The sequence below is a fragment of the Lissotriton vulgaris genome, chromosome 5 (genome assembly GCF_964263255.1).
Source record: "Lissotriton vulgaris chromosome 5, aLisVul1.2, whole genome shotgun sequence".
NCBI classification, from domain to species: domain Eukaryota; kingdom Metazoa; phylum Chordata; class Amphibia; order Caudata; family Salamandridae; genus Lissotriton; species Lissotriton vulgaris.
Window position 1 is genome coordinate 6,351,931 of NC_141693.1, and position 14,683 is coordinate 6,366,613.

The 14,683-nt window shown below is 46.3% G+C and overlaps 1 protein-coding gene across 1 annotated transcript in view; it reads right to left on the reverse strand.

Annotated features, from left to right (window-relative positions):
* The window catches only part of SLC39A7 (solute carrier family 39 member 7), a 37,041-nt gene that overhangs the window by 3,554 nt on the left and 18,804 nt on the right, over positions 1 to 14,683 (reverse strand). The window contains exons 3-7 of the mRNA XM_086920647.1: positions 6,572 to 6,740; positions 6,015 to 6,095; positions 5,536 to 5,676; positions 2,595 to 2,738; positions 2,018 to 2,214 (exon numbers count right to left, since the gene is read on the reverse strand). Coding sequence (XP_086776773.1) covers positions 2,018 to 2,214; positions 2,595 to 2,738; positions 5,536 to 5,676; positions 6,015 to 6,095; positions 6,572 to 6,740 — 732 coding nt within the window. The remainder of the gene's footprint in view (positions 1 to 2,017; positions 2,215 to 2,594; positions 2,739 to 5,535; positions 5,677 to 6,014; positions 6,096 to 6,571; positions 6,741 to 14,683) is intronic.

A 14,683-nucleotide genomic window follows, 5' to 3' on the forward strand; every position in this document is an offset into this window, starting at 1 on the left:
ACAGAGAGTCAGTAAAAAATTAAGAATCTGCAGCACCACAACTGTAGAGAGAGCGGAGCAAAGGGCCAAGGTAACTCAGATCAGCGAGAGCCCCAACCCAGATAGAAGGAGAGATCACAAATGCACCCAAAAATAGTAGGGGAGACTCATGCGACACCACCGATGGACCTTTATGGCCAATTACTGTCGCTGGACACAAGGGAAATAACAAAGTGGAAGCGAAAAGAATGCTACCGTGCCCATAGGCCTGTCACCCTAATCTCCGAAGGACAACAACGTGGAGTGACTATTGTACATCTTGTCGATTTAGGCCTAGATCATCGCTGCCTGCTGAAGCATAGGTTGTGGAAGATCATGTTGCTGCTCAGTTGTATGTAATTCACAGATCTCTCTTGCCCTATCCAGGCAGGGTATACCCAGCCCACTGCATAGAGTCTGTGCTGCTTGCCATCCTTGATGACTTTTGGCAAGCTGCTGGTCGCAGCACGTTGGGATTGTTAGATCTCTCGGCTGCATTTTATGCTGTCAAGGATAGCATTCTATTGAGCTGTCTGAAGAGGCACAATTCACAGAAAACACCTGCTTGCTTTGACTCAATTCACTGTTTGCTAATCAATTAGGTTTCTACTCTTCTCGGCCATAAATACCTCACTCAAATGTGTGGTCACTCACCACAACTCTTTAATCTGTATGCAAGTCCTCAGGCCAAGAGTATCTACTCAAGAGGTAGGAACCTTTATGCATGGTGATGATACCGATTTGGGAGGAGATCCTTTGTGTGGCGTGCAATTCCAACACTGCGTAACATCCACTTGTGTAGTCGAAGGGCAGATATTGACTAAAAAATCTATCCAGATAAAACAGATCTTCTGGATGGATGGTATTAGTGTTCAAGACACTATATTGAACCACACCAGATGAATTTTCACGTGTGTTTAACGAGGATATGCGAAAGCAACCAGCCGACACGTGTTTCATCACATAAGGGAGTAATCCCGTGACTTCTTCAGGGCTGAGAAGTAGCGATGCGGGTGGTGTGGGTTCAGGAGGCCGGTGATATTTCCAACCCGGCTGGGTGTAAATATCTTGATGCAGAGTTAGGGGGATAGAAAGGCGGGTGTGGCACCAACCCGGTGGCCGGTGATAATTCCAACCCGACTGAGTCGATGGATGGAGGTGGATGCGTGGGCTTCTGAGCATAAGGGGCCCTGTGACCGGAAGTAGGCTCTACTTCCGGTCACAGCAAGACGGCAACAGTGTTCCCGCCCGCATCGCGTCCCTAAACAGGACTCTCCTCGGCACCTGGTGTACCAGACTGCCTAGCAAAGAACACTGGACTGCGCTTGATCATCTAACTACAGCGGGACCCCACAGGACCCCTTATGCTCAGTAGCCCACGCATCCACCTCAATCCATCGACTCAGCCGGGTTGGAATTATCACCGGCCAGCGGAACATGTAGCGATACTCATTACGTGTGCCCTGTACTTTGTTTTGCTTTAAAATTGTGGGTTTCTGGACTACAAGGGGGTTTCAAGGTGTTTCCCCTCGACCGGTTGGCACCGTACACACACTGCTCATTATACAGACGCACAATTCAGCTTGAGCGCCATTCTCCCTGTCTAGCAAAAAAAAAACTTACAATGACGTAATAAGATAGTATGACATACAAGTTAAAGGATTCTGCTGCTAAAAAGTGTTTCCGGTCTCAAGGGATCGTTGCTATGGCACCAAAAAAGGATGAGTAAGAAAGAGGTTATGTGGCGGCCTCATCTGAAGGCTAGGGAGAATCAGATAAAAGTGTGAGGAAGGCTGTAAGTGAATACCCAAAAGCATTCAGACTGAGGTGCATGCCAGAAACGTGTAGAGGATGAGAGGCTACTGCATGAGCTACAGAAATGCATACTGAGGAGATCTGTACATACCAAAGTGAGGAAAGAAGGCAGTACACAGGACACACAAGAGATAGCTGCAGACTTCCAGAGGCCCGGAAGAAAAGGGCAACCAGATATCCTTACCTTCTTCTTGGTGCAGCCGGACTGCACCAAGATAGCAAAGTCTCCAATCTCATGGGGAACCTCGTGCAGCAAGATGGTGATAGTGGTAATAATGCCAACGTTGGTGCTGACCAAGAAGGAAGCGCCAATCGCCAAGCCGTCGGTGAAGTTATGAGTGAAGTCAGCAGCAAGGTTCAGGTAGCCAGATACCTTCATTTCTGAAGAGGGAAAAAACGGTGGTTATGAGATGTATTTTCACATCATGAAAAAACTTGCTCTGCTACACAGTCCCCATTAGAACACATTCACACACATAACCATTCCATCAATACCACCACTATGGCCCATAACACAGACCTCACCTTGTCCCGTCTGTAGGCTCAGTACCTGGTGATGAAATTCATCAATGTCATTATAACACATAATCCAGCCACCAATTGCCCAGTGCATTGCCTACTCAATGAAACAATTTACAACCCACCAACAACCAGACCTCTTACATACTGCCTTCACATGCTTTTTGGTACAGAGGTGTGCAAGAGAAGGCCCCATTGTTAAAACTCAGCCCTGCATTAGGCCTTGATTCCAGTCCTCTCACCGCTTTCTGGCGCTGCCTCCTGCGACTTTGGAGATATTCCCTTGGACTTGTCTGTGCCGCTGCCCTTCTTCCTCTGTCTCACACTGTCTGCTTTATTATCCGGACCATCGCCATCATCTTCTTCGGTTGAGCTCACCTTTGCACCTACATGGGTAAGGCATGTAATTAGTCCACACAGTGCATTTTATTTGCACCAGAGAAACACTACCACAATGCTCTAAATAAAGAAACAGGTCCGGTCTCCGTACCCTTGCTGCGGCACCCGGAACTGCTGTTCCTTGAGGATGCAGGAGCGTGTCGGAGATTGGACAAGCTCCAAATTCATATAATGGGGGATGTGTTTCCCAAGGGGACCTTCATGCCGCTTGAGGGAGTGCTCATGGATGAGGATAGCGGATTGGTTGACAGAATTACTTACTTCCAGATTCGCTCCACAGGAGCGAGATGCGTCTACCTTCTGGCGGCACCACCACGTTTCAGGTCCTCGAGAATTTTTAGGTCGAGCCTAGTGCAGCACGCATGCGCTGCTCTAGGAGACGACCTTTAGAAATTGATCTGTACTTTTCAAGCACTCATTCTTGTGGTGGTATCCATTTTCTGGGAGCGAGCAGCGGCCATCGGATTTTAATTAAACATGGCCCGAGCGCTTGTTTATATTTCTTTACTTTCCCTTCCACAGCCTGCCTCTCCCTAGCCCTCCCTTGACAACCAGTTACTTTTAATCAACTTTGTGGCCTTTTGTTGATCTCTGCCAATTACTGTGCTACATATCTAGCAGCTATACTTAAAAATAAATCGCACATATTTTTGTATAATACATTCAAACAGGGGCTGCTCTCTACACACACCATATAAACAAGCACGCTCTCCTAGCACATGCTGCCTCTCTTCTTAAGTTATAGGAAGGATGAAACTTAGAGTCAGCCCTGCTTTAATTTGAACCTGTGGCTGCTGTGTGCGCACAGATTTCTGGGGCCATATGTTTTTAACTAAAAATTCTTGCAATAAAATTTAAACTAACGAACATTTGTCAATTATTCCTGGAAAAACCACTGCCATTATCTTTGGTTACACACTTATAAGGTGCCAAAAAATCAACACATATTAGCAATGCCAATAGCTCAAAAATAAAATCCAAACTACCAAGCTCTAATTGGGTGTTTTATATATGCTAAAAAAAGATGCATACCGGCAGCACACAAAGGATGGGAGGAGTGGTTAGGTTCCCCCATGAAGGAAGAGCAGTGGGCCTACTGCTGCACGCAGGGTAGAGACTTATTTCCTGACTATAGTTTGTGATTAATCCATTTTAAGTTCCTCCAGCGCATCTATAGAAGCCCTGTCTGGCTACATAGGGCTAGTTTGACTGAAGACGTAAGGTGTGTGAGATGCCGGGCACCGGAGGCTGACTTTCTGTATCTAGCTTGGACCTGCCCAGAAGTTGCAAACGATTGGGTGCGTGTCTTTGTTGCATTGGATGTAATTCTGGAGTAAGAATCTGAGCGATCCCCTCTGACAGCTCTTTGAGACATGTGCAGTTGGTGCCGGCCCCAGGCAGGAAGCTTGCGGCTCTGCGCTGCTGCTTGCCAAGAAATGGGTGGCCATACGCTGGGGCAGACGTCGCTGTCCCTGAGCTACTGACTGGCTGGGCGAGGCAGCGTTCTGTCAGGGGCATCTGCCCGATTATTGGGAACTGATGCCCATACAGTCCTGGCCAAGGGCCATCTGGGAACCGTTGCAAAGGTATCTATATTCTCACCCACTGGGCCCAGATAAGACCCCCCAGCCCCACTAAATGTAAGCATAGCGTTGGAAACAATTGACCTGTGAACAGGACTAGGACAGCCCCAAGGGCGCACAGTGTCCCATCCCCTAGAAGACCAGCACCCCCTCCTCCCCCAACATTCCTTCTCACTTTTACTTCCTTTCCCCCTCTTTTACTCCTCCCTGCTGTTTGCGGGGACTGTTTTGAAATGCAGAGATCAGTCCCTCCACATATAATATTTGAATTTGGAAATGCAAAGCAGTGATGTAGACAAATGCATGCACGGACTAAGAAAGCGGACTTCACTTGACTGTCTACAATAATTTCTCGCATTTCCTGTTGTACTATTGCTTTTCATGCAATTCTAATAATAATAAAATAAAAAAAGAAATAGGCTGTCAGCTTTCTATTCCAAAACAACAAAAGAGCGTCAAAAGGTTCTATAAAAGACACTACTCCACCAGCAGACCCACCCGGAACACAGTCTTACCAGGAGGAAAAAGAGAGGGGAGTAAAGGAAAGACACAGTAGGGAGAAATGAGATTAGTGGTGAGAAAAAGAACCCTCAAACACCAAACAAGTAGGTGTTTATTCTCATCATTGGGTTCTTCAAGTGTGAAAAAGAAAAGGGCCAGCCATAAGGCCCACAAAGAAAGTGCAAATTTAATGGGAAGTATAGCAGTTCCTAGTATCGATTTTAATAGAGGGATAGCTTACTTCCATTAAAAACAAGTGAAAAATCGGACATGATAAGGAAATAACAATGAAACCCTAATGTCCTTTACAGAAGAAAATTAAAGTGTGGTCAACATGTTTCTGCTTAAATTGAGAATCATTCACTCAAGCATTCGTCAGGACCAATGAAAAGATACCAAATGAATGTAGCCCTTTCTCTCTAATTGTTTTGCAGTATTATCAGCTTTCTATGCCATGAACAAAAACAAGGAGAAACTAAGAAAAATCCTCCACTCGAGAGGATGTTGGGTAGCCCAAATCTCTAGCTTTGAGATGGTACTGCAGTTAAGCACCCTTCAACATGTATATCGGAAAAAACGGTACTGAGAAGTGGAGTGTAAGAGTCCCCAAGAGGACTGTCGCAGGTGGTCTCCCTAAACTATTTTACAAATAGAAGAGGCGCATTGGTTCCTCAAAGCCAGTGCGGCCTTTAGTACATACCATCAGCATGGGCATGACTGTGCCCGTGGCCATGGCTATGACCGCCCTTCACATGTCGCACAAACTTCTCCACCACCAGGAAGGCCACGATTCCAGCCAGAACCCACAGACCAACTGACATCATCTGGAGGTGATCATGACCTGAGGGTGATTGGAGCAAAAGGAAAACCTCATGAAAAACGAAGAGAAAAATAGACACCAGCTTAAGAACTGCAAAATATACCACCTGCAATGTGTGCCTACAAGGGTACCCACACGTCAAACTTCCACATGGGTCGATGATGTGCTACTTAACCCACCCTCATTTCTTTGCCGCACTTTAAATAAACATCTCTGTGCACACGGGGAAGCACCACCTACTGCAACAGACCCACGGGGAAGGAGCAGATAAAGATCTGCATTCTCGCGCCATTTAAGGAAACCAGAGGAGCGCTGTGTCTTGCTGCTGTGAGCCCAAGTGCCACTGTCAGCCATTTTACCTCCATGAGAGTGTCCATGGCCGTGGGAATCTTCTTTGGCGTGGGAGTGACTGTCCCCTTCTTCCTGGGCGGAGTGTGGCACTAGGAAGAGACAGGAAATGAGGTCAAGACAGGTGTATTACCTAAAAGAAAACTCCCACAACAAGTGCTTTGCAGCAAACAACGCCTGATCCTGTCTACAAACAACAGAGGAAGGAGCTCTGCTGAGTGGTGCAAAGAGTGGGCAATTCTTTGAAATCCAGAAGCCACTGGCAAGCTTGGGTTTCTAATCATTTATTAATCACGACAACCTCTAGGGTGACCTACAGTAACAAGACTATTAAAAACACATTTCTATGTCACAAATAGAAGAAACAGCTGTTGAAATGTAAGTAATTTGCCAACAGAATGTTGATTTTTTTTTAACCAATACAGAGCAGAAAGAGTGGTTTTCACTGTGGTGACAGACTGCGCCCTGTACTATAGGGCCACCATATTTCTAGGTTACAGATGCCAGGCACTGTCCCTGGCACAGGAGACACTTCTTTGGGGAGCTATCTGGCACAAGAGGTACTCACCCAGGGCATGTGGTATAAGATGGAGAAAAGCATCGCCCAGGAGCCCCCCAGAGGCAAAGCTGAGCAGCAGTTTAAGCAACGACTGGTGCTTGGAAGTGTTGGACTCCACCGGAATGAGGAAAAGGATGAAGAAGGGGGCCGCACTGATCAGCAACGTTGCACCGATGGCCTGAGGGGAGGAAAGAAGTATAGCTTTAACATTGGCCCATTCGTATATTAAAGGCATGAAGCAAGAAAGCCAGTTGGCTTCTTGTGCTACACAGGTGAGTGCTTCCAAGGCATACCACACATACAGCGACAGAGCCAGAGAGCCCTTCAAGAGGAGGTCCAAGGAATACCACACATACAGCCACAGAGTCAAAGAGTCGTTCGAAGGCGAGGGGAGGTCCAAGGAATACCACACACACAGCCATAGAAGAAGGAATACCACACATACAGCCACAGAGTCAAAGAGTCCTTCGAAGGCGAGGGAGGTCCAAGGAATACCACACATACAGCCACAGAGTCAAAGAGTCCTTCGAAGGCGAGGGAGGTCCAAGGAATACCACACATACAGCCATAGAAGAAGGAATACCACACATACAACCACAGAGTCAAAGAGTCCTGCGAGGGGAGGTCCAAGGAATATCACACATAAAGCGACAGAGTCAACAAGAGTTCTTAAAAGGTGAGGGGAGGTCCAAGGAATACCACACATACAGCCACAGAGTCAAAGAGTCCTTCGAAGTCGAGAGGTCCAAGGAATACCACACATACAGCCACAGAGTCAAAGAGTCCTTCGAAGGCGAGGGGGGTCCAAGGAATACCACACATACAGCCACAGAGTCAACAAGAGTCCTTTGAAGGTGAGGGGAGGTCCAAGGAATACCACACATACAGCGACAGTCATCAAAGAGTCCTTCGAAGGCGAGGGGAGGTCCAAGGAATACCACACATACAGCCATAAAAGAATGAATACCACACATACAGTCACAGAGTCAACAAGAGTCCTTTGAAGGTGAGGGGAGGTCCAAGGAATACCACACATACAGCTACAGAGCCAAAGAGTCATTCCAAGGCGAGAGGAGGTCCAAGGAATACCACACATACAGCCACAGATTCAAAGAGTCCTTCAAGGGGAGGTCCAAGGAATACCACACATACAGCCATAGAAGAAGGAATACCACACATACAGCCACAGAGTCAAAGAGTCCAGCGAGGGGAGGTCCAAGGAATACCACACATACAGCCACAGATTCAAAGAGTCCTTCAAGGGGAGGTCCAAGGAATACCACAAATACAGCAACAGAGTCGAAGAGTCCTTCGAAGGCGAGAGGAGGTCCAAGGAATACCACACATACAGCCATAGAAGAAGGAATACCACACATACAGCCACAGAGTCAAAGAGTCCTTCGAAGGCGAGAGGAGGTCCAAGGAATACCACACATACAGCGACAGTCATCAAAGAGTCCTTCGAAGGCGAGGGGAGGTCCAAGGAATACCACACATACAGCCATAGAAGAAGGAATACCACACATACAGCCACAGAGTCAAAGAGTCCTTTGAAGGCGAGGGGAGGTCCAAGGAATACCACACATACAGCGACAGTCATCAAAGAGTCCTTCGAAGGCAAGGGGAGGTCCAAGGAATACCACACATACAGCCACAGAGTCAAAGAGTCCTTCGAAGGCAAGGGGAGGTCCAAGGAATACCACACATACAGCCACAGAGTCAAAGGATCCTTTGAAGGCGAGGGGAGGTCCAAGGAATACCACACATACAGCCATAGAAGAAGGAATACCACACATACAGCCACGGAGTCAAAACAAGCATTGGAAATGCAATAGGTCTCGCATTGGAAAAGTTGGAGCTATTGGTCTTGTAAATGTTATAATTTGTTAACTTATGTTTATGTTTTTATAATAGCAAATGTATTAATTATATTATTGTAAATGCCAATATTTAAAGAATTTGCAAATGTGACACCTATAGCATTATTAAAGCTACATGTTAATTTTTTCACTGACGTACATGTATTGATATGACAAATCCTAATGGCTTTTAAATTTTATAAATCATTAATAATTACATCATATTTTTGTAATGTATAATGACACTACCTTAAAAAAAATTCTGTGAGATTATGTGTAGCGTATTGTAATTTTTAAAAAAAGGAAGATTAAAAGTGTAATAATAATTTTTTTTTGTACTGTTGTAATAAAGTTTTAAACATCGATACATTGCATTTTTGCTGAGAACTGGGACTTAGGGAGAACCCTTGACAGCATATTTCACACGTTAAGTATTTCACAATGACACGAAACGCCATATTCATAAAAAGTGTGTCAGCCGTGAGCCTTAGCGAGGTAAGATAAATGTTTGATGGGAAATGTTTGATGGCGCAACTGAACACTTTCTTCCAGACGGACCAGTTAACCTCTTTAGAGCCAGCAGATCCGCATTTAGCACGTCGCCTGGGGCCACAGAAACGGTGAGAAGGGCAGAGGCGGGAAAACGAGAAAGAACACTGGAATAACAGAGAGAAACAAGTCTGATGATGCGAGGCACAAATGAATAGAAAAGGCGCGCTACGTGGGCAGAGAGGAGGCAGGCGCTGGAGAGGGAGGGGGTGGGCTGCCTGCAGCTCGAGCGACCATATGGAGAGGGAGGGGGGTGGGCTGCCTACTAATGCGACGTGGCGGGGTGGGGTGGGCGGGGGAGGGAAGGGATTACTTTGAGGTGTGATGCCGAGGCTCCAGTGGGTGCAAGGGGCACAAAGCTCCTGGCATTGCTGTGTGGGGGGCTCAGTTTCCCTTCAAACACCTTTATTAAAGCCACTGACTGGAGTTTAGGTTCCTGAAGAGATTCCATAGTCGATGTCTGGTTTTTGTGGAGTGATGTCACAGGAGCCGGGATACTCACCACTCCAGCTGACACAGCTTCAGTTTCTGTCCGCCATTCGAGTAAAGCGTTTCTTGTACCAGCCAATCTTCACCATTAAAAGGAAACACTTCACACAAAATCCATGTCAAATGCTAGACCGCACAGACTATGAATGCGTCAAATGCTGAGAATGGTTTCCAAGATGCTGAGATGCTGGGAGCCAGCTGTGAACAGCATATCTTTAAACAGAAGCAATTGCTTTAGCCAAGCAATCAAAGAAAAGTTAGTCAAGCGGAAAAAAGAGACCAGTTCTAACCATAAGAAGACAGTAATGCACGGGTGGCGACTGGGCTTGGGATTTTTCGGATTCTGCTTAAAACTCTGTGCAATTCATAACCAGCTATTAACGAGAGTGAGCAGGGTAACCTCGAAAATATAAAGCAGTATAGCGTACAGGTGTGGAGCAGCACAGGGACATACAAATCCCAGGCTGAATGAGAAGCGTGGCCTACGTGTCACGACGATAAAGCATCATTATTCTACCCACGAAGACAGCACTGCAATGGATTACTCGTCTAAAAAGAAATGTAAATTAACGTTTGGAGGTTATTAAATAAAACACTACCTAGATAGCAATCAAACCGCGAGTCCATTTTTAAACGTAATCAGCACAGTTCTGAAAAAACACGGGAAAAGGGTGACATTTGAACATAAATTAACAGACTTCAGCTGCACCGGGCACTATGTGGATTTAAGATTTAAATATAAGCAGGCGCAGATCATTCTTCTGTTAAAATACGTAAGCAACACCTCCGATTATTACCCGTACATCTCCTTGAAAAACAAGTACTTACTTAAAGCACGGACAACAGAAGAGGCACGATGTAAGCAGGAACAGAGTGAGAGAAAGGGTAGAGAAAGGGAGAGAAGGGAGAACGAAGACATGGAGTGAAAAGGGTGAAGGCAAGAGAAGTTGAGAGGAAGAAAGAGGGTGCGAGAAAAAATGGAAAGAAAGAAGGAGAAGTGGAAACGCGAGACACGGCCTGGCGGCCGTGAAAGTTAAAGTACAGCAGCCCGGCCGTGGGCAGTGAATAAATTAGGGGAGGAGAAATGCCTGAGGCAGAGCGCACGCTGGGGGAAGCTTGGGGGAGGGAGGCTGGTGGCTTTGATGTGCATTGTGCATGCGCTTTTTTCACGGGCACAGCATCAAATCGCCGCCGATGGTTAAGCTCTGGTTAAGCCCCAATATCTCTCGCAAGCTCAATGCGCAAGAGCATTGACAGGCGAGACCTACAGAGTCCTTTGAAGGTGAGGGGAGGTCCAAGGAATACCACACATACAGCCACAAAGTTAAAGAGTCCTTCGAAGGCAAACGGAGGTCCAAGGAATACCACACATACAGCCATAGAAGAAGGATTACCACACATACAACCACAGAGTCAAAGAGTCCAGCGAGGGGAGGTCCAAGGAATACCACACATACAACCACAGAGTCAAAGAGTCCTTCGAAGGCGAGAGGAGGTCCAAGGAATACCACACATACAGCGACAGTCATCAAAGAGTCCTTCGAAGGCGAGGGGAGGTCCAAGGAATACCACACATACAGCCATAGAAGAAGGAATACCACACATACAGCCACAGAGTCAAAGAGTCCTTTGAAGGCGAGGGGAGGTCCAAGGAATACCACACATACAGCGACAGTCATCAAAGAGTCCTTCGAAGGCAAGGGGAGGTCCAAGGAATACCACACATACAGCCACAGAGTCAAAGAGTCCTTCGAAGGCAAGGGGAGGTCCAAGGAATACCACACATACAGCCACAGAGTCAAAGGATCCTTTGAAGGCGAGGGGAGGTCCAAGGAATACCACACATACAGCCATAGAAGAAGGAATACCACACATACAGCCACGGAGTCAAAACAAGCATTGGAAATGCAATAGGTCTCGCATTGGAAAAGTTGGAGCTATTGGTCTTGTAAATGTTATAATTTGTTAACTTATGTTTATGTTTTTATAATAGCAAATGTATTAATTATATTATTGTAAATGCCAATATTTAAAGAATTTGCAAATGTGACACCTATAGCATTATTAAAGCTACATGTTAATTTTTTCACTGACGTACATGTATTGATATGACAAATCCTAATGGCTTTTAAATTTTATAAATCATTAATAATTACATCATATTTTTGTAATGTATAATGACACTACCTTAAAAAAAATTCTGTGAGATTATGTGTAGCGTATTGTAATTTTTAAAAAAAGGAAGATTAAAAGTGTAATAATAATTTTTTTTTGTACTGTTGTAATAAAGTTTTAAACATCGATACATTGCATTTTTGCTGAGAACTGGGACTTAGGGAGAACCCTTGACAGCATATTTCACACGTTAAGTATTTCACAATGACACGAAACGCCATATTCATAAAAAGTGTGTCAGCCGTGAGCCTTAGCGAGGTAAGATAAATGTTTGATGGGAAATGTTTGATGGCGCAACTGAACACTTTCTTCCAGACGGACCAGTTAACCTCTTTAGAGCCAGCAGATCCGCATTTAGCACGTCGCCTGGGGCCACAGAAACGGTGAGAAGGGCAGAGGCGGGAAAACGAGAAAGAACACTGGAATAACAGAGAGAAACAAGTCTGATGATGCGAGGCACAAATGAATAGAAAAGGCGCGCTACGTGGGCAGAGAGGAGGCAGGCGCTGGAGAGGGAGGGGGTGGGCTGCCTGCAGCTCGAGCGACCATATGGAGAGGGAGGGGGGTGGGCTGCCTACTAATGCGACGTGGCGGGGTGGGGTGGGCGGGGGAGGGAAGGGATTACTTTGAGGTGTGATGCCGAGGCTCCAGTGGGTGCAAGGGGCACAAAGCTCCTGGCATTGCTGTGTGGGGGGCTCAGTTTCCCTTCAAACACCTTTATTAAAGCCACTGACTGGAGTTTAGGTTCCTGAAGAGATTCCATAGTCGATGTCTGGTTTTTGTGGAGTGATGTCACAGGAGCCGGGATACTCACCACTCCAGCTGACACAGCTTCAGTTTCTGTCCGCCATTCGAGTAAAGCGTTTCTTGTACCAGCCAATCTTCACCATTAAAAGGAAACACTTCACACAAAATCCATGTCAAATGCTAGACCGCACAGACTATGAATGCGTCAAATGCTGAGAATGGTTTCCAAGATGCTGAGATGCTGGGAGCCAGCTGTGAACAGCATATCTTTAAACAGAAGCAATTGCTTTAGCCAAGCAATCAAAGAAAAGTTAGTCAAGCGGAAAAAAGAGACCAGTTCTAACCATAAGAAGACAGTAATGCACGGGTGGCGACTGGGCTTGGGATTTTTCGGATTCTGCTTAAAACTCTGTGCAATTCATAACCAGCTGTTAACGAGAGTGAGCAGGGTAACCTCGAAAATATAAAGCAGTATAGCGTACAGGTGTGGAGCAGCACAGGGACATACAAATCCCAGGCTGAATGAGAAGCGTGGCCTACGTGTCACGACGATAAAGCATCATTATTCTACCCACGAAGACAGCACTGCAATGGATTACTCGTCTAAAAAGAAATGTAAATTAACGTTTGGAGGTTATTAAATAAAACACTACCTAGATAGCAATCAAACCGCGAGTCCATTTTTAAACGTAATCAGCACAGTTCTGAAAAAACACGGGAAAAGGGTGACATTTGAACATAAATTAACAGACTTCAGCTGCACCGGGCACTATGTGGATTTAAGATTTAAATATAAGCAGGCGCAGATCATTCTTCTGTTAAAATACGTAAGCAACACCTCCGATTATTACCCGTACATCTCCTTGAAAAACAAGTACTTACTTAAAGCACGGACAACAGAAGAGGCACGATGTAAGCAGGAACAGAGTGAGAGAAAGGGTAGAGAAAGGGAGAGAAGGGAGAACGAAGACATGGAGTGAAAAGGGTGAAGGCAAGAGAAGTTGAGAGGAAGAAAGAGGGTGCGAGAAAAAATGGAAAGAAAGAAGGAGAAGTGGAAACGCGAGACACGGCCTGGCGGCCGTGAAAGTTAAAGTACAGCAGCCCGGCCGTGGGCAGTGAATAAATTAGGGGAGGAGAAATGCCTGAGGCAGAGCGCACGCTGGGGGAAGCTTGGGGGAGGGAGGCTGGTGGCTTTGATGTGCATTGTGCATGCGCTTTTTTCACGGGCACAGCATCAAATCGCCGCCGATGGTTAAGCTCTGGTTAAGCCCCAATATCTCTCGCAAGCTCAATGCGCAAGAGCATTGACAGGCGAGACCTACAGAGTCCTTTGAAGGTGAGGGGAGGTCCAAGGAATACCACACATACAGCCACAAAGTTAAAGAGTCCTTCGAAGGCAAACGGAGGTCCAAGGAATACCACACATACAGCCATAGAAGAAGGATTACCACACATACAACCACAGAGTCAAAGAGTCCAGCGAGGGGAGGTCCAAGGAATACCACACATACAACCACAGAGTCAAAGAGTTCTTCGAAGGCGAGGGGAGGTCCAAGGAATACCACACATACAGCCACAGAGTCAAAGAGTCCTTTGAAGGCGAGGGGAGGTCCAAGGAATACCACACATACAGCCACAGAGTCAAAGAGTCGTTCGAAGGCGAGGGGAGGTCCAAGGAATACCACACATACAACCACAGAGTCAAAGAGTTCTTCGAAGGCGAGGGGAGGTCCAAGGAATACCACACATACAGCCACAGAGTCAAAGAGTCATTTGAAGGCGAGGGGAGGTCCAAGAAATACCACACATACAGCCATAGAAGAAGGAATACCACACATACAGCCACAAAGTCGAAGAGTCCTTCGAAGGCCAGGGGAGGTCCAAGGAATACCACACATACAGCCACAGAGTCAAAGAGTCGTTCGAAGGTGAGGGGAGGTCCAAGGAATACCACACATACAGCCACAGAGTCAAAGAGTCCTTCGAAGGCGAGGGGAGGTCAGTCTAGCTGACTATTCAGATATCTGCACCAGAACACAAGCACTTGTGCACTTCCATCCAAGGCCTGAGTCTATAAATCACCTCTTAGTGTTATAGGAAGAAACTAACGGTGAAAGGGCAACATGACCAACCCTACTGAACGGCGCCGTCTAGAGAAGCCACTTCGAAGCATAAACACAGAATTGTACGGTCATTCAAGCCAGTCTCCCCTGAAAAGCAGTGCACCTGGGGCCACTGAAGACTATCTGTCAATGTTGCCCATACATTCTGGCCCACCTTTGAAAGATTAACTTTTAATGGA